At 60.0% G+C, this 19,092-nt stretch overlaps 1 protein-coding gene across 2 annotated transcripts; it reads right to left on the bottom strand.

The window, feature by feature from the left end:
- Positions 1-2,187: 2,187 nt before the first annotated feature.
- On the bottom strand, positions 2,188-18,404 carry MYO1G (myosin IG). 2 transcript variants are annotated; one of them, XM_086697164.1, is made up of 22 exons: positions 17,667-18,402; positions 16,012-16,220; positions 15,794-15,887; positions 14,990-15,155; positions 14,761-14,814; positions 14,271-14,366; positions 13,914-14,033; positions 13,162-13,386; positions 12,906-13,051; positions 12,357-12,471; positions 12,073-12,243; positions 11,821-11,891; positions 10,650-10,724; positions 10,325-10,457; positions 9,600-9,766; positions 9,103-9,310; positions 7,362-7,585; positions 6,767-6,911; positions 6,077-6,181; positions 5,814-5,927; positions 5,131-5,285; positions 2,188-4,927 (listed from the first exon to the last, which is right to left on the bottom strand). In XM_086697164.1, the coding sequence occupies exons 1-22, from the start codon at positions 17,756-17,758 to the stop codon at positions 4,771-4,773; spliced, it is 3,042 nt and encodes a 1,013-aa protein (XP_086553290.1). In that variant the 5' UTR covers positions 17,759-18,402; the 3' UTR covers positions 2,188-4,770. The 2 variants fall into 2 exon arrangements, with proteins under 2 accessions (XP_086553290.1, XP_086553291.1); XM_086697165.1 differs by lacking the exon at positions 14,761-14,814 and having other exon boundaries at positions 17,667-18,404.
- Between the last annotated feature and the right edge of the window lie 688 nt (positions 18,405-19,092).

The raw sequence follows: 19,092 nt of genomic DNA, 5'->3' as shown, positions 1-19,092 counted from the left end.
GAGCCTGTTTCCGATTCTGTGTCTCCCTCTCTCTCTGCCCCTCCCCCGTTCATGCTCTGTCTCTCTCTGTCCCAAAAATAAATAAACGTTGAAAAAAAAAATTTAAAAAAAAAACAAAAAAAAAAACCAAAGATTTCCCATTGCTAAGGTAATATAACTATTTAGATGTATATTAATCAAGTTTTCTTTTACATTTGATACTTTTATCAACCTAGATTAATTTTAGTAACATCTCCCAGATACCTAGTAATTTACCCCAAGAACACTTATTGGGAGGGCAGCAGTTTTTGTTGCTGTTCTTACCATATTTCATAACCTTAGAATGGAATTGTGCTGTGGGCTCCCTGTCTTGCATTGGTCTGTTCTTCCTGTCTGTGGGTATCAAGGGGCCTCGAAGGTAGGAGGGCGTGTCCTCCTGATTGTGTGGTAACTGTGCGCCTCTCTGGCTATTTCCATGTGTTATTTCTTCTGGATGATTTTAAAACATGATAATATAATGCTTGTATTTAATGTAATTTATATGCTATGTGACAAGCCTCTTCATGACCCTAGAGAGAGAGCTGATAAAAGTCAAGTGCATTTACAATTAAAAACTCAATAAGAAATGTGTCTAGGGGCGCCTGGGTGGCTCAGTTGGTTAAGCACCCAACTTCGGCTCAGGTCATGATCTCACAGTTCATGGGTTCGAGCCCCGCCTTGGGCTCTGTGCGGACAGCTCGGAGCCTGGAGCCTGCTTCAGATTCTGTGCCTCCCTCTCTCTCTACTCCCTCCCCTGCTCCTGCTCTATGTCTCTGCCTCTCAAAAATACATATTAAAAAAAAGCATAAAAAAAGAAATGCATCTATTTCCTGAATAATCTCAGGTTGAAAGCCAAAAATCCCCCACGTGGGAGCACGATCCAGGCATCCCCTCAATCAAGAAGGCGATAGTGACTTTCACTGCCCTGCGTATTATTTAAGTTTTTTTTTTTTTCCCTGCAGGAACTATTCTAGAAGTCTTGAGAATAAAAATGCAGGAGATAAATGAAATCCAGGTATTAAAATCACAAAGAAGAGGACGAAGAGAGTTCCGTTCTCACAAGATAAGGCTTTGCACTAGGAAAACACGGGAGGGTGGGGATCACAGGAACGTGGCACGTCAATGCAGGGGGCCTGTGACGGGTCACATAGGCACACGGTAATACTCAGAGCCACCTCTAAACACACAGACACATGGAGAGGTAGACTCAAAAACACCATCGGTAAATGAAAGTAGGACTCAGGTCTACGGGAGGGAAGATACTGTCACCGAATGGTGCTGGATACTGAATGTCCATGTGGGAAAACCAATGAACATGTACATTTACTTTACACCAGACGCAAAAACTAATTCCAGACAGATCACAGACCCAGACATATAAGTGAAAATCGTAGCGCTGGGGCACCTGGGAGGCTCAGTCGGTTAAGCATCTGACTTCGGCTCAGGTCATGATCTCATGGTTCAGGAGTTTGAGCCCCGCATTGGGCTCTGTGCTGACAGCTCAAGCACAGCACCAGGTCTGGCCTTGGCTGGGGGTGTCTGGGGGAGGTCTTCTCCCATAAAAGGCTCCTGCCTCCTTTTGGTGACCCTCCCTTGGGCTGGCCGCGCCCTGGGGGGCCCTTTCCTCCTGCCGCAAGTGCATCCCGAGGGCCCACTTGGTGTGGCCCCATGAGGAGGTCCCACGACTCCCCTCAGCCAGGAGGTTTGCGCCCATCCGATGGGCAGCTGGTGAGCCAGGCGCTCTCGTTGTTTCAGGTCTTTCCAAGACCATGGGCAGACCACCCTCTCCTGTGAACACCGTTTCCAGACAAGCCCCAAGCTGCTTGGCCTCCCCAGGCCCCCACACCACTCCCCTCTTTTCCCCTCAGGAGCCAGCTGGGACATTCCGTGGGCACATTTTGGGGCCCTTCTGCAGGAGTGTGTATGCTTCAGGCACGGACACCCTCTACGTGAGCAATTCCCACCCTCAGTGGGACGGCTCGGTGGGTCAGGACCCAAGACTGCACAGCTGGCCCCTTCTGTGGGAGGAGGGGTCTTCACCCAGCTCCTGGGCCCCTCCTGACAACCCCTCTCCATGGCCAAGCCCCTCGTCTATAAACTTGGGGTCCACAATGCTGAGCACACAAGTGGATTCTGAGAACTTCACAGGACAAAGAGGCTTACCATGTGGGATAAGGATTGAGACAAATATGTGGATTTTATTTTGATAACAGTTCTTACAAACCAACTGTAAAAGGACATTTGGCGAAAACTGAGCGTTGACCAAGTGTTCAGCGACATAAGGGAATTATTACACGTTTTGTTAGTTTTGATCCCAGCTTTTGGTCATGTAAGATAACATGCTTTATTTTGAGAGGTGCGTATTGATATATTTAGGGATGAAATGGTGTGGTATCTACAATTAACCTGAAAATATTTCAGGAAAAATTGAACCAAACGTGGCAAAATGTTCACGGTTCACTCTTAGTATTGGATATATAGTTATTGTATTATTCTTTTATTTTTTATTATATTTTTCTAATTTTATTTTTGAGAGAGAGCACGAGTGGGGGGGTGGGGAGGGGGGGCAGAGAGAAAGGGAGACAGAATCTGAAGCAGCTCCAGGCTCTGAGCTGTCCGCACAGAGCCAGACATAGAGCTTGAACTCATGAACCGTGAGATCACAACCTAAGCCGAAGTTGGACGCTTAAACGACTGAGCCACCCAGGTGCCCCTATTATTCTTTATAAATAACATTTTTTAAAAAGTTAACAAAAAAAATAAAAATAAAAAGTTATCATTTACGACAGCACCCAAATCCAGTGGTCCCACGAATTCATGTGATAAAGATGTGCAAGACTATTGCAGAGAAGCTCAGACAACTTATGACAGCTCATTGGCTAGACTTGGGGACATGGAAAGATATGCAGACATGGGTCAGAAAGCTTAATCTTTGTTTCCATTACCTATCACAGTGCAAAAAACATCACCACTGGATGTAGTGGCTTAAAACCACCACTGCTCAAAACTGCTGGTCTGGCCGCCTCTGCCCCACCTCTGTCTCTCTCTGTGTCTCGTGCTCTTCCCGACGTGGCCCCTTGTGACATGGCCCCTTGCCACGTGTCTCTGGCTTCTCAAGGCCTGGGCCCGGAGACGCCCCCACCTCTTCTCAGGGCCAGCCTGGAGTCTGGGGGATCCTGCTTGGGTGCGGACATCCACCCGAGGCCAGAGGGCACTGAGGCCCTGCCCTGTGAGGGGCAGCAAAGGCTGAGTCTCGTGACTCAGCAAAGCCAGTGCCTCGGCTGGTGTGCTGTGGGGCGTGTGTGCCTGGATCTGCCCCACTCAGCACATGATGGCTGGTCACAGAACCTGTCCCCTTCCCCCGTCACAGAGCAAGATAAAGCTCACACTGACCTCTGACCTCGGCAGGTACGGGGCTGAGTGTCATTTGCAAAGCGCTCCTTATGTGACAAATTGGAGGATTTGTAGACTGATGTGAGGTTGAATACAGGGGTCCAGACCTTCCTCTTCCTGGCCTGTCTCCTGATCCCTCTGCTGGTATCCAGACCCTGCAGCCCAGGGAACCTGCCCGGCAGCCATGACGCTCCTGTCTGGAGGCTGGAGAAACTTTTGGCTCTGGGCCTGCAGCATGGAGCACCCCCAGCAGGGCTGGACCCCCAAATGTGGCCAGGAAGTGTTTTCTCCCTCACAAAGCCGCAGAGAACCCGGAAAGGAAGCAGGCTGTCCTGCTGGCCTTGGCCAGGACCACCCGCTGTGCAGAGCAGCTGACTCTCCGGATCCCAGGGGATCTGAGCACCCTTCACCATCAGCTTGCTCTTCAGAGAAGGGCTGGCTTGTCCCAAGGCCACCAGAGCTGGGGACAGACGTGGGAGCGGGCTATGTGGGACTCTCCATGGGCCTCCCGGCTGGGCTCCCAGGGCAGGAACAGCCTAACACAGCCACCCATCCAGCAGGTGGCGACCTGCCACACCCCCTGGGGAGGCCTCAGAAGTTGTGAGCCCTTCCAGGTGGCTGTGGTGGATACATGCCACGTCCTTCCATATCAACTGGGAACAACAAGGCAAGGATGCTACCCAAATTTAGTGAGTCCCAGGAGGAAGGGGCCACCTACGGACAGAGATTTCTGGGGGTGGGGATGGCAGGGCTGGGACACTGAGGGACAGAGGGGCTGGGGACCCACTCTACTGGCCAGAGAGAGGGAGGCGTATCCATCTTCCTCTGGGTGGTTTCTGAACAGCCCCGGACTCAAGGTCCTTTGTGTCCCAGAGGGAGGGTTCCTGGGGCCTGGAATGCCCGCACTCAGCAGAGACACAGCAGCTGGGACAGTGTCTGCTGCGCTTAGCCACAGCCCTGCCCTGAGGTGGCCCTGGGAGCCCCGAGCTTCCCCATGGCTCAGTAGGGATAAGGCGAGGAGCCTTATGGGAGGGGAACAGGAAAAGAGACCCTGGCCCTGGAACATAAAGGGCACTTTTCCTCCTGGACTGTGGGCAGCACATCCAGCGGATCCAGTCTGGGGTCCCTGGAAGAACCGGGTCTTGCTGCCCCACCGAACTGGGCCCCCAGGCCTCTTCCTCCCCTTCCCATGACCTCAGGGGGTCAGCGGAGGATGCTGGGGTGACGTTTCCCAAGTTGTTGGCAGTTGTGCGGACGTCCACCCACAGATGCAAGTCTGGAAGGGCAGAGACACGCTTCCTTTATTGTGCGTTGCAGGGCTGGCGTTGGGGGGGGGGGGTGCGGGGCACGGCCGGCGGGTCAGCGGCTCGGCCAGAGGAGGGTGTAGGCCCCGCGGCTGCAGCGGAAATCTGGCTCCGGCTGCTCGGGCTTCGGCTCCACTGACACGAGGCGCCGGGCCCCGCGCTGGCTCAGCGGGATGCAGTCGGAGACGCGGACCTCCAGGGCGCACCCCTCCCTGAATCCAGGCGGGAGGGCCGTCAGGGGAGGGGCGGGATCCGCGGCGCAGCACCCTCCCTTGTGCGCTCCGGGACTCACCCCTGGCAGTGCCCCCCACCCCCGCGCGCCCCGGATTCATACCTGCCAGTGCACCCCCCCACCCCTGCGCCCTGGACTCACCCCTGGAAGAGCCCCCCCCACCCCCGCGCGCCCCTGACTCACCCCTGGCAGTGCGCCGCCAGCACCCCCACCAGCTCCCCGACGCGGTTGTCCAGCGGCGGCTGGGAGCGGTGCAGACACACGACTAGGTCGTCCTGGCCCCGCGCGTGCAGCACCACCAGCTGGTCCCGCCCACTGGTCACGCTCAGCCCGGTCACCTGCTCAGCGAGGGCTAGCTAGGTTCAGCCGCCCACCCCCTCCCCACCCGGCTGTCCCTGCGGCCCCTACGAGCTCCACCCCCGCCCGGGCTCCCGCCCCAGGTCCGCCCCAAAGGGGAGGACTGGCCCAGGTGCTGCTCCCGAGAACTTGCTCCAGGACAGGGTGGAATGTTCTCGAAGGGCGCCTCTAACCCGGTGCCACCACTGCCCTGCGGCTCTCACCCTGAGTGTGCTGGCGTGGCGGGACGCTGAACCTTCTGCCCTCCACCCATTAATGTCTAACCGGCGCCAGCGGCGTGGCCAACGCACCAGGTGGGCCCCCACGCGGTTACAGCACCCCCTCCCCCACAGGGGCAAGAGCATGGTGGGGCAGGAGACAGGGGTGCGGGGAAGAGGGCCCCGCGGCTCGGTCCCTGCCTTTCCCGCCACCCCGAGCTGATGCTGAGTTCTAGAAAGCTCAGGTCTTCCCAGGTAGGCTCGAGGGGCGGGGCCCCGCAGAAGCCCCCATCTCACCCCCACGGGGCTCACCAAGGCCAGGGGCACGGTCCGCATCACCCGGTACTGACGGCCCGGGTCCAGCTTGTAAAGGTGCCGGTCAGTGAGCAGGAGCGCCCGGTCCTGTCTCTTGTTGAAGCGATTCACCTGCGGGACAGGTGCTTTGGGGGTCCTGTCGCGCCCCAGGGCCTCCTCTCCCTGGGCCCGGGTTTTCACGGACCGGGGTGGAGCTGACAGCTCCCGAAACCTCCACCCTGGGCTGGGCTGGGCTGCGGCTCTCCGGCCCCACTTCTCACCTTACGGACGTGGCTGGAGAAGAGCACAGTCCCAAAGCCGTCCTTCTCGCGGAGAGCGTTCAGTCGCTGGGCGAACAGGCCAGAGGCTGTGGGGTTGTCGGTGGCCTGAGGACAGATGGGGCCTGCCTGAGGGAGGTCCTTGCTTGACCAGCAGCAAGTCTGGTGAATCCACACGGCTACCCCTCGCTTTGGAAGCCAAGCTGAGTGAGGCCTTGTGCAGCCTCCCCTGGGTTCTCTGGGGGCCCCCCCTGCACGGACCGGTGCAGCCCCAGGTTCTACAGGCCTGTGCCCTCCACTGCTGCCCACCAGCCCAGAAGCTGGGATGGCAGGGGCCAGACAGGACCAGGGAAAACTTTGAGCCCCTGGCCTTCATCCCCTGTAGAATGGGGCCAGGGGCACAGCTCCCAGTGCCTGTGTGAGGGCCAAGGGGAGCCATGGCATAGGGGTGCATGAGCCCAAGAAGGGGGTGGGTGGGGGACAGAGGGTGGAGGAGACCATGTTCAGTAAAGCCCAGGCCAGCTGGTTCTGGGTGGAAAGCTGAAACTTCAGAGGCAAGGGGCTGGCAGAGGGGCATGGCCTCCAAGCCGGCTGGACAGCCAAGCCCTGGGAGAGGACACTGGGGGTGGACACCGGCAAGGTCTAGCCTTGAGCCTTTCCTTGGTGCCCAGCCTTCACTGCCCCAGCACTCACAGAGGACAAGTAGTCCCGGGCCCAGGCCCGCCGGCAGCCCCAGTCCTGCCGCAGCTCTTGCAGGATCCCCATGGCAGCCACCTTGGCTTTGATCTGGGCCATGTCTGAAGGTGGGATGTTCTTCACCAGCTGCCGGGCCCGCCACCTGAAGGGAACCTGGTGGTCAGATGGACCCCATCCCAGGTCCTGCCCCCCAGAACTCACATGCATGGCCTCTACTCCCTTCCCCCATGGGACAAGGCCCAGCCTCTCAGCCTGGCCCTGGCCACCCTGTGTTTCAGCCTCCCTGGTCTGAGCACAGCAGTTGCTGGGGCTCCCTCCCGGAGAACTCCTGCCCAACCTTCAGAGCTCTACTCAGATGCTGTTTCCCCCACTGCCTGGCCCCAGCCAGCCACCGTCCTCTGCAGGCTTCCGGCAAGGAGACCTCGGGGCTCTGCTGATGACCGTGGGGGTGTGGGGACCCAGCTAATGTGCACGGCCTCCTGTTTTCCCGCTTATGAAATGGGGCTTGCGAGGTGCAGTTGACTGGCACCGGGGGTTCAGTGGGCGCTAGCTGCGTGGGGGAGAGCGCAGGGGTGGGGCTGAGGGCTCGCACCTGCAGAACAGCAACCGGCAGGTGTCCTGGAAGGGCTGCAGCACAGCAGGGGGCGTCGGCCAGACCAGGTCCCGGCCGTACAAGGGGGGCTGCCTCGCGGCCTGGAAGCGCCTGTGCAGCTCCGCCAGGTGAGCGCGCACTTTGTGCTTCCGGAACCAGCGCATGATGGTGTAGACGGCCCGGAGACGCCGGCAGCGCCACCTGGCCAACGTGCCGCGCCATGCCTGGGGGGCCAGCCAGGCTCTCATTAGGCCCGGCCAGGCCCCCACCCCCTCCACCCACAGCCTGCTGCTGGGCAAGGCTGACCTGTCTGTGTCGCCCAGGGGCTACCTCCACCTGGCGGCAGGCTGCTTCCCAGGTGGGCACACGGCCCTGCCTGTCGGGGCCTCTGCCTGACCCCTGGGAGAGCTCCCGCTGCACACCCTTAGACGGAAGATCCGACACCCGCAGGTGTGGGTGCTTCCCCCCACCACGAGGGGCTGAGCTGAGCTGGCCCAGGTCTGACCTCCAACCCCAGGAGGCCCCAAGATGGGGGGCACCCCAAGAATACAACCATGAAAACCCAGACTGGAGCCCCACAGCAGGCAGCCCAGACTCAAACAGATGGAGGACAGGATGGATGGCACTGTGGACAGCCCTGGAAACATGGGGCCACAAGGACCCAGTGTGAGCCTCCTGAGTCCCGTTTCTGTGACAGAGGTATTGTGTCCTGTTCCTAAAAACCTCCTATGTGTTAGGAGAGAGAGCAAAGCTAACAATTATTAAATGCAGTGTGTTGTCACTGGCTGGGTTTGTAAAGATGTGAGAAGTAATAGTGGGACATTTGTGGAAACCTGAACACAGGCTGCGTGTGATTCAGATATACGGATGATGTTTTATCAGCGTTAGGTTTCTTGTCTGCTAAGGTCAGCATGGTTTGACATCCTTGTTCTTAGGATATGTGTGCTGAGATATTTGGGGGTGTCATTACTTTATAGAATTCAGGAAAACAGAAATACACGTGTATGAGTGTCTGAATGTGGGTGTGGGGACAGACGCACAGAGGTGGGGTAGGGGGCACAGGATGTAGCAGTCCAGGTGGACAGTAAGTAATCAGAGAAATCTGTTGACTTTTCAGTAGGTTTAAAATGTTAAACAGGGAGAGACACGGCGGCATCCCCATCCTTTAGAAACACATCCTGAAACGACTCTAAACAAAATGATTTGCTTGAACAGAACTGAGGTGGGGTGCAGGTGTCTGCAGAAAACCACACTGTTCACAGGGTGACACAACTGATTGCGGGGAGTAGGTGGGGGAGTTTGGAGCACCAGCATGCATGGTTTTGTCCAGGTCCCAAGACTTTTAGAATAAAGAAAAAAAAGTTAAAAAAAAAAAAAAAAAAGGAAGGTAAAAAGATGGCAGCCAGATTCCTAAAAATCTTGTTCTGAGCACCTGGATCCACCCCAGCCTGGAACCGACAGCCTCAAGGACTGAGGTGAACTGAACCACAGCCATACTTTTTGATTAAGTCAGTTTTAGTCCTGGTCTGTCTCTGGCTAAAGGGGATTCCTGTGGTGCCTGGAGGTGTGCCTGTGGGCCTGTCGGTGCACGCACACCCCCAACTCCAGGTGGTGCACACCCACCCCTCCCCCCTCCAGGTGCACATCCCTCCCCCCTCCAGGTGCACACCCCTCCCCCCTCCCCCCAAGGTGAACACCCTTCTCCCCACACTCTCCATGGTGGGCACCCAGCCAGGCACACCTTCTGCAGCAGCAGCACGATGATGGGAATGAGGCGCGCGCGGCTCTGCTCCAGTGTGACCAAAGTCTGGGGTGAGCGGATGAAGAGCTTGGTGTGGCCAAAGGCCACATCGCCCTGCAGCCCGTGCTGCTCCAGGAGGGCACTCGCGGCTGCCCTGTCGGAGCCCAGGAGGTGGTTGGGCCACGTATACTCACAGGTCATCTTGTACCTGTGATGCAGGACGGGGCGGTGGGCGCCATGCTCTAGGGACAGGTGTGGAGCCGCCCCATGCTGGCCTGTCACACCTGGCCCATGCCACCGCCCCACATGCCACTCACTCCAGCCCATGGCCACCCTGTCCTGTCCTGCAAGGGTCCTTGCTGCCAGTGTCCTGCATGTCTGCGTCTGAGGGGCCCTGGCTGCGTCTGGGACCCTCTGCCTACCCCTCAGACTCCTCACTGGAGCCCGTGGGGGACAGACACTGGGGGGATGGGGCTCCTAGTCACAGGGAGTGGTACCTGAGCAGGAACCGAGGGTAGGGCTGGCGGGAAGCAAAGCCGGCCCTCCGGACACGCACATTCTCCAGCAACCCCAGGTACTCGACCTGGTGGCGACAGTGGCCCTCGTCCAGCTTTGCGGCCACCTTGTCCTCATTGGGCTTGATGCAGCGGACGTAGAAAGGCTCCTGCCACGACAGAGGACACTCAGGGAGACCAGCGTCAGCCCCCCCACCCGGCCACCTGGCAGGTGTGCCCCTTGCCCCACTCCCTCACTGTGTGTATGGGAAGGGGCTCTTGCAGGGGAAAGGGGAGGCTGAGGGGCTGTGCCGGCCTCCCTCTTGCCTCCGCAGAGGCCAGGCTGAATGTCCACATGTTCTGTGGCTAAGCAGGCTCTGGGGTCTTCCTGAGGTCCCTTTTGACTTTGAGCTCCCCAAGAAGCTGCTTTCCTGTCCCTGTGAGTCCCGCCCATGCACTAGGCGGTGGGGACAGGAAAGAGGCTTCAAACCACGAATTTACTCAGGCTTCAGCCCAGCCCAGGACATGTCATTGGCACTGTGGCGGGTTCCTGCTGGCTGGTGGAGGTGGGCGTGGGGGTGGGGTGCAGCTCACTGCAGGAGGTGAACACCACCTTTCCCAAGATGTGCAGAAGTTGGCGGGGGGGGGGGGGTGTGCAGTTTGATGCACAGGCACAGACAGAAGGACCTGGAAAGATCCAAGGCGGGGGCAGGGGCAGGAGGCAGTACCTTGGAGGCCAGGTTTTCCACCAGGGCCACCATGGAGTTCTTGAAGAGGGTGCCGGCTGTCAGGGGGCGCTTGGTCACCTCTGTGATGTCCTGCTGCCCGTCTGGCCACATGGCCCGCAGGGTGGGGTCTGAGCTGCAAACACAGGCCACATCCCCAGCCGCCCTCTGGAGGGCAGCCCCGCCCCAGCTCTGCTACTGGTAAGCTTTGTGGCCTCCGTGTTAAACCTCAGGCTGTCAGCCCATGAGGCGGGTGTCAGACCTGGGCGTCTGAAAGCATGTCGTGCTTGAAGCCCTGGGGCTCGGCCTGCACCTCTGGCCCACACACCTGTTGTACAGCAGCCGCTTGAAGTCCTGGAACAGGTGGTCCCTGTTCTTGTCGATGAAGCCCTCCACTGAGTACCTGTAGAGGCAGGGCTGGTGAGGGGCCTCTGACAGCCCCAGGAAGTCCCCACCAGCCTCCCCCCTTCCCCCCCCCAACACCCACATAAGACTCCCCTCTCTGAGAGCCTCCCTCCAGGAATATGAGTCGGTGGTTGTGCCCACGGTACTGAACCCTGGCTCTAGTGCATACGTGCTGTGTGGCCTGGGACTAGTGACAACCCGTCTGTGCCCTGATACACATCACATGCTCAGAACAGCGCCTACTGAGTTTCTGTAAGTATCAGTGGCAGCAATTAAATGAGGAACTCCTGACTCATTGGTCTGTTTGACTGTGGCACCAAGAACCTCAGATTCCTTGTCTTGCCCTTTGATGACAAAGGCTAGAAACCACTCAGGGCCAAACTCTTGGCTCCACCTGGGGCTCCGGCAAAGGCTGCGGGCATGGGGTCTGACCTCTGGCTGCACTGTCTTCTCCGCTTCTTGTCCTTGTGAGGGACAAGTAGACACTTGTGCCTCTCCCTGTGGGCCACCTCAAGTCCCAGTCCGGATGAGGTGAGCAACAGGTAAATTTGTAAAAATAGCACGGAGATTTCTGAAGGACTCCGTGGGCATTGGTACTGAGCTTGTTGGAAACACTGACTTTGGCCCCTTTGCGCCGCACCCCCAGCTCCCAACCTGCACCTCCAGGGAGGACGCCTCCATAATAGCGTGTCCCTCCCCCAGCACCAGCATGGGGTGGGGCCTAGATGAGAGCATCTTTTAAAGCTTCCAGAGGATTCTATGGTGCAGGCAGGACTGAGAGCTCTGATCTTAAAACCTCCATTTCATGCGTTTCACTTGTGTACCTGCTGACAGGCACGTCTCAAGCGTGCAAGAAGGGGAGATGGGGTGCCTGGGTGGCTCAGTCGGTTAGGTGTCCGACTCTCAATCTCAGCTCAGGCCATGATCTCAAGGTTCATGAGTTCAAGCTCCACACTTGGCTCTGTGCTGACAGCCTGCTTGGGAAGGTGTCTCTCCTTCTCTCTGCCCCTCCCCTGCTGTACTCTCTCTCGCAAACTAAATAAATAAACTAAGAAAAAGTAAAAAAAAAAAAAAAAATGGTGAGAGGGCCTTACGTGACATCCCCTGCATAGTGCTTGATCCGGAAGTCTCGGCCAAACTCCATGGTCTTGTCTGTGGGGCAGAGCTGGGGAGGGGGCGGGCTAGGGTCAAGGCACAGGGCAGGGGTTGGCACAGAAGACCGTCCTTGAGGGGAGGCCTGGCCACCAAGGTCCCACCAAGACAGGCAGCACGGTGCCTGTGGGGCTCAGACAGGGACCAGCTGGGGACAGGTGGGGCGGGGGCGGCCGCAGGGGGCAGAGGAGCACCTGGCGGCTGGTGTAGTGTGCATGGTGGCGGTGGTGCGTGTCCAGGCTCTGCAGGAAGATCCGGTCAGTGATGGTGCCCGCGGCACTGCAGGCCTCATCCAGCATGGCCAGCACGCCACGGTGGGGCCGCTCCACCAGGTCCACGATGGTGGCGTTGTTGAAGTAGTCCACCTGCAGAGCGGCTGGCGTCTCCAAGTGTGCCCGTGAGCCCGGGCCACTCTGTGCCCCAGGGCCCCCGTGCGCACCGCCCCCCATGGCCCCCGCACACCCTTGCCGGCACTCACGCTCTGCCAGGCAATGCCCTCCCGCTCGTACTCTTCCTGCTCCTGCTTCAGGATAAGCTGGATGAACAGTTGCTGCAGCTTCTCGTTGCAATAGTTGATGCAGAACTGCTCGAAGCTGCGGGCAGCGGAGGGGCCTGCAGTTACGCCCTGCACTCGCCCTGCCGGCCCGTCTGGGGCTGTTTGCTCTGTGTAGAGCCCATGCACCCACGGCGGCCCCTCCCGGAATAGCTCCCCTGAAGTTCCCCCGAGGCGCCCCACTGTGGGGGAGCATCTCCCGCTCCAGACCACCCCCCCCCACCCCCGCCAATGCTCCAGAGTGGATTTGGGAGTCATGGCCAGGGGAAGTGAGCCCCAAATCTTGCCTTCTTGGGCACCACTGGATGGGAAGCACAGTTGAGGCACACTCGGGGGCATGAGCCTGGGGCTAGGGACCAGCTGAGACAGACAGACGCTGCACATCCTGCTCCCTAGCCCTGCGGAGCTCCATGGGACTAAGGCGGCCCTAGAGGTTGGGGTCAGAGCGTGGGATGCGGTGGTTGGGCCACCCACCTGTTCACAGGGAACACTTCGAAGCCATAGATGTCCAGCACGCCGATAACTGTGTCCTTGCCGTCACGCCGGGGGTCCCGGCCGCGGGGTTCCATGACACAGTTGATCCGGTTCACCACCCACTCAAACAGCCGCTGGTACACTGCCTGGGGGGAGGCCAGGAGCCAGCTGCTTTGAGCTGCGTCTGTCCTTGCCTCCTCTGGGAAGGCCTCCTGGGTGTCCCCGCCTCCCTCCCCATAGCCTGCCCCCAGAGTACCTTGGCACAAGCGTCCCGGGCATAGCTGGCCTCTGCAGCCGTGTGCCCCTTCTCAATGAGCTCCCTGCCTCCTGAGGCCACAGTGCGAGACAAGAGGCAGCGCATCACCGACTCCCGGGGCGTTGCCGTCAGCTCGGCCACGTGGTCCACCAACACCTCCTCGGCCACGGCCACATGCCCCTGCTCCAGCCCGCCCTCCTCCATCTCCACAAACTCGATGTTTCCCTGGTGATAGCGAGCCATGACAGTCAGGCTCCCCGTCCCAGATCCCAGAGGAGCCTGCCTGCACACCTCTACCCAGGGAGAAGAAAGGACAGGCAGGGATAGGGGTGTGGGGGGGCCTGGCTTCTGCCAGGGGAGTGGCCCCAGATGAGGGAGTGGCCCACAGCGCACAGTAGAGCCTTCTCCAAGGCTTCCCACCCAGAACATTACATCCGTGGTCCTGCTGCGTCCTTCTGCACCCTCTATGTGCCCCCTGCTCTTCAAGCCAACTCACAGAGAGGCTCAGAGGGGTGGAGCAACTGCCTAAAGCCACACAGACCTCAAATGACAGGTGCAAGAGGCATCCGCAGGATGCTCAGACACGGATGTGGCATGTTGCAGGCCTGACCCGTACGTGGGCACACAAAACCCCCAGCTCGGGGCGGCCTCCAGGAGAGGGCTGGCTATGGGGCTGGACTGCCAGAGGCCAGTCTCCTCCTCCAGGGGTGGCCCTAGGACACCACGGCCCCTCAGCCCCTAGCCGGGCTCACCAGGTGCAGAATGGCGGCCAGGATCCGGCGCACGGAGTCCACCTCCTCGGGACTGAAGCCGATCACCCGCATGGCTTCCATCACTGCCTGGTGGTGGCTCCTCTCATCACTGTCCAAGGGCTGCAGACGGAGGGGCTCAGCCTCCTGGTGCCACGCTGAGCCCGTGATGCCTCTGACTTGTCCTGCCTGCTCACCTGCTGCACCCCTCCCCACGCAAAGCCCCCAATTCCTCCCCGTGGATCCCCGTCAAATCGGGGCCTCTGTGGTCCTGCCGCCTGCCTATACCCAGTGCCCTGGCACCTGGCGCCATGGAGCCTGGGCACCCTGGTGCTCCTGCGGAGCCCCACCCCCACTCACATTGAGCCCTGCTCCCTGCCGGGTGAAGCTGTAGAGGGCGGGGTTCCTCTGCAGGTGCAAGTCTTCCAGCTGTGAGTCCTCACAGCCCCGCAGGACCTGGAGGTCAGGCACACCCCTTCGTCAGGCCCTCCGAACTCCAAGGACTCCCCCCGCAAACGTGCAGGAGGACAAAACCGAGGGAGTTCATTGACAGTGTGGACACTGCCTGAGTCCAGCGGTCAGACATGCTGTAGACACCACGGGAGTACAGAAATATCCCGCTTCAGCAGTCAGGCATGATATAAACACCACCAGAGTCCAGGAAGATCCTATCCAGGGGGCCTCACCCAGTGTAGACACCGTCCCGATGGTGTCCAGGGAGCTCCCCAGCCGCAGGGTGGGTAGGGAACTGGCGGTATCACAGCAGAGGGGAGACCGGGAGGGAAATGGGCTGTGGGTGGGGTAGTCGGAAGACCCTCCTGGGCGCCACCACACCCCTGCTTTGGCTCACCTGGTAGAAGGCGTGGAAGTTCCGTTCGCCCACGTGCTGCTTGAGGACCCGAGACTGAGGAGAGAAGGGCAGCTGGGCCCTGGCCCCACGCAGGGGACCCCTCCCAGAGCCCCCAGGGTGGTGCGGGCAGAGTGGGTGAGGCAGGCCTGGTGCAGAGGGGGCCCCCCTCAGAGCCTGGCACCTCCCAGAAAGTGCGTCCTGCCCCCGGACCCCAGGCAGCAGGGCCCACCTTCTCCAGCAGGTAGCTGTGGATGTGCCCCCCGACAGGATCTCCTTTGAAGTCGAAGTTGATGTCCATGTACTTGCCAAAGCGGCTGGAGTTGTTGTTTCGGTTGGTGCGTGCGTTCCCGAAGGCCTCCAGCACGCACGTGGACTTGAGCAGCACATCCTTGACCCTGGCGGGACAGTGGGGCCAGGCTGGAGGCCGCAGACCCGGCACCCCTGCCTGCTGCCTCCCATCTTGCGGGCTGGGAAGGCCACCTGCTAGGTGCTCTCGGAAGTGCACCTCCTTGCCTCCCAGGCACCTGCAGCCTGCAGGGAGGACAGCACACCCCGCCCTGCACCTCCATGCACCTCCAGTCCCGGGGTGGCCCAGAATTTCCAGCACTGGGCCCCAGCCCCCGGAACTCCACCTTGGCCCTCTCGACAGGAAGGGCCCAGGAAGAACTGGGGCTCTCACACAGGAAGCTGCTCCCACGTGGCCCCACCAGTCACAGCCGGTAAGCAGCGGGCAAGGAGGTGGACAGGCGGGCCCTCATCTGGGCCAGGCCCTTCCTGACCGTCCGGGCAACTACTCCCTTCTGTGGGGTCAGCCTGAGGGCCCAGCGCCTGTCTGTTGGCCCTGTGCACCTTGCCTCTTCATGTTCCTGGCGGTGGATCCCCCTGGCACTGGGCCTGCCTCCCCCGGGGTTGAGAGGGCCTGCGCGGGTCACCTGGAGCCCTCCTGACAGATGAGCCCACTGAACTCTTATGGGTCTTCCCCTCTAGGTGTTACACCCAGAGCCACCCCTTGGCCAGCTCTCCCTGCTCTCACCTCTCCACTTCTGCCCTCTGGCTGGGGTTGGTGACGGCAGCGATGTACTGCATGATGTGCTTGCTGGCCTCTGTCTTCCCTGCCCCACTCTCCCCTGCCGGGCAGACGGACAGTCAGACAGAATTAGCGGCTGCTCCCCTTGACCAGTTCCCTGTGCACCCCCCTCCACCGGGTCCGGGGAGGCTAGGCTACCTGGGCCCTGGCGACGGGGCACGTACCTGAGATAACAATGCAGGTGTCCCTGGACCGCCGCTTCATTGCCCTGTAGGCGGCGTTGGCCACAGCGTAGAGGTGGGGCGGCCGCTCATAGAGCTCACGGCCCTGGTACTTGGCGATGGCCTCAGGCCCGTACAGGGGCAGCTCCTGGTAGGGGTTCACGGACACCAGCACCTCGCCGATGTAGGTGTAGATGCGGCCCTTCTCGAACCTGGCACAGGAGGGGCCGGGCCTCAGCGCTCAGGACTGGGGTTGTACACCCAGGTGTTGGGGCCGTGGGCCGCTGTGGGGAGCCTTGGAGGGGCCCTAGACCACCCCAGGGCTGAGAGTGGGAAGCGGGTGCGGGGTGATCTGAGACTTCCCGGTGCCATCCTGCTGGAACCCCACCCCTGCTGCAGGGTCACGTTGGGGTCCACGCTGCTCTCCACGGGGGTACCAGGAATCAGGACCACCCACTTCACGAAAGGCCGATTTGCCAAGGCCACACTGGGAAAGGTGGAGCCAGGTGGTCGAGGTCAGAGAGGAGAAAGGGGCTGGGAGGCAGTGGGAGGAGACTCGGGCTGCTTCCGTCCTGAGGCCCCCGCCCAGCCCCACCCAGATGGCTGGGACTGGGGAGGAGTGCAGGGAGGGGGCCTAGGGCTGCGGCCCCTCCCCCTGCACGTCCTCAGACCTCTCAGCCCTTCCTTTCGGGACCCCCCACCAAGACCTACATCCCTCCCCCTCTTGACCTTTCTGCCCTGGGAGGCACCCGGGGCTGCCTGCTCCCCAGCGGTCTGGGACCCGCCCTGCCCCAGCAGCTTGTGGCCCGTCCCTGTCAGGGGTTCCTCTTCCTCTGCTGCCGCCTCAGTAGAGGGAGTCCCCCAGCTCAGCTCCCTCCACACACCCTCTTGTCGCCTGATCTGCCCCCTGCGAACCATGTGGCCGGGTTCAGTGCTCCATCGTGAAAATGGAGCTGGGGATGCCCTCCCGTCTCATGGGCTAGGTTGTCAGAATGAAGTGAGGTTATGCTTAGCCCTGGACAAAATAGCTCTTCTCCTGTCCTCCTCCTTCAACAACGTGTGCCGGGCGGGTGGTGCCCCCCAGCTCCACAGCCACCTTCTGTTCCCCCTGGCCGTCCAGCTGTCCGGGTCCTGGCGGCCACCCCATCTCCCTATCCCCTGGCTCCTGCAGGGCAAATCAGACCCCATGTCACTTCTAGCAGCCACGCCCTGCAGCACCCCATGCGCCCCCCTGAGCATCATCTCAGCTACACCCCGGGACAGGGCCTGCTCGCTTCCCTCGGCGGGGGGGGGGGGGGGGGGGGGGGGGTGGGCAGGGCAGGGCCCAGCACGATCCCTGGCCGGCCAGAGAGACTGTGCCCTGTCGGGGCTGGCACCTGCCGGTCCCTCCCGGTCCCTGCCGGGCAGGAGGGGGCAGAAGGCAGCCAGACTGTGTGGAAGGCAGGGGTCTGGGAAGCCGGCCCATCACTGGCTGGCCACCCTCGCCCTGGGAGGACTGTCCTTCGTGCCCGGCCAGGTCCCCCTGTAGTCACCCAGACAGTGGTCCGGGTGTGTGTGTGTGTGTGTGTGTGTGTGTGTAAGCACCACCCCCCCAACCTGGGCTGACAGGGACCAGGGAGCTTGGGGGTGGGGGAGGGGGCCCAGTGCCCTGCGTTCACCTGAGCTTTAGGTTTTCCATGAAGTCCTCCATGGTCACTTGGTCCAAAAGCACAAAGTCGGCTTTGCCGCAGTCAGGGCCTTCCTCATCCATCCTGCTGGCGGGAGGCACCCGGGCCAGGTGGCCCCGACCTTCCTGTGCAGAGGGACAGAGGGGAGGGTGCTGGGAGCAGGCCCAGCCCTCTGGGCCTGTCTCCCTGGGCGCGTGTGGTAAAGGAGGAAGTGGGTTCTGGCCCTGGGGAGGGGCTGCCCTCCCCCCTTGCCACTCCCTCCTGAGAGGGGCTTTCACCCTTGCTTCCTGGTTCCCCCACCCAGAGGGCGGTCTCCCGAAGGTGGAGGCACTGGGGGCTCTGGAAGGTTTCTGCTGACTGCCTCAGTAAGCTTGGACCCTCTGTGGTCTCTATGCCCACACCTTGGCCCAAGCAGGGGGGAGGGTCACTCGTGTGGCTTGACGTGGTCATGGCTGCCAACCCCATGTGTGTGAACTCTCAGAGCTCAACACTAGGTGCGTTTTAGGGTGGGTACCTTGTATCTTGATTAAGAGTGGGGAATGCTGAGGCCCAGAGCTTGGGGCCAGGGTCTAGAATAACATTCTTGTAATTGTGCAAGGCCACACCAGGATGTAATTGTGCAAGGCCACACCTGCTCCAGGTCAGACTGCACCACACCACGGGGCTGGTGGCCTGGGATCCTCACGCTGAGGCTGAGGCTGAGGTGCCACAGGAAGCCTGTCCCCCCCTCCCCCGGCCTATCCCTTCAGTAGTAAGTATCAGGAATAGTAGAGAGCTCTCTACAATGGGCAGACCGGCTGGCTCAGATTTGTCTCCAGCCTCCTTGACCCCATGGCATCCTCCAGGCGGACAGTTCTGTCTCCACCCGCTGGGTCATGTGGAGGCCAGAGTATCGGCCAAAATTGAGTCATCCGTGGGATGCTTTCGGGGGCCTGTACTCAACTAGTCTGTTTAATAACTGCCTTTCAATGAACCCACTTTTTGAACTCTGCAGTAACCGACATGCAAGTTAAGGGATTTTTTTTTGCCCCTCAAATTCATTAAGATGAATACAACCTAGTAAGACTGGGAAATGCTTATTCAAATGCCTGATTAAACTGGGCGGGCACCCTTGCACACCCTCTTCTCTTGGGAGCTGTTGGCCTGGCCCTTCCATCAAGACAGGCCTGGTGCTTTTGAAGGGCTTTTCCACACCAGTGCTCAGGAGAATCTTGATCCAGGATGTCACTTCCCCAATCTCCAACCCATGGGGTCCCCCGTCCCCCGGCATGCATTAACACTAGAGGAACTCAGGTGAGGTCTGAAATTCCAGGGACACAAAAACCTGAACGGAATCAATTTTCACATCACTGGATAGTTCTCTTTGGGTTTTTCCTGGTAGAAATGTCAAGACCATCCTGAGCTTGGGGATTTGGCC

This window comes from Puma concolor, chromosome A2, assembly GCF_028749965.1.
Source record: "Puma concolor isolate L17-30 chromosome A2, mPumCon1.1.hap2, whole genome shotgun sequence".
In the NCBI taxonomy this organism is placed as follows: domain Eukaryota; kingdom Metazoa; phylum Chordata; class Mammalia; order Carnivora; family Felidae; genus Puma; species Puma concolor.
The sequence above is the reverse complement of the archived record's forward strand: the minus strand, read 5'-3'. Positions and strand labels throughout refer to the sequence as shown.

Excerpts from the sequence above, each read along its gene's own strand:
- MYO1G (XM_086697164.1), bottom strand. The coding sequence starts at position 17,758 with ATGGATGAGGAAGGCCCTGACTGCGGCAAAGCCGACTTTGTGCTTTTG. Across the intron at positions 16,221-17,666 it reads ATGGAAAACCTAAAGCTCAG|GTTCGAGAAGGGCCGCATCT; the intron begins GTGAACGCAGGG and ends CTCCTGTGCCAG. Across the intron at positions 5,928-6,076 it reads TCTCCAGCCACGTCCGTAAG|GTGAATCGCTTCAACAAGAG; the intron begins GTGAGAAGTGGG and ends CCTGTCCCGCAG.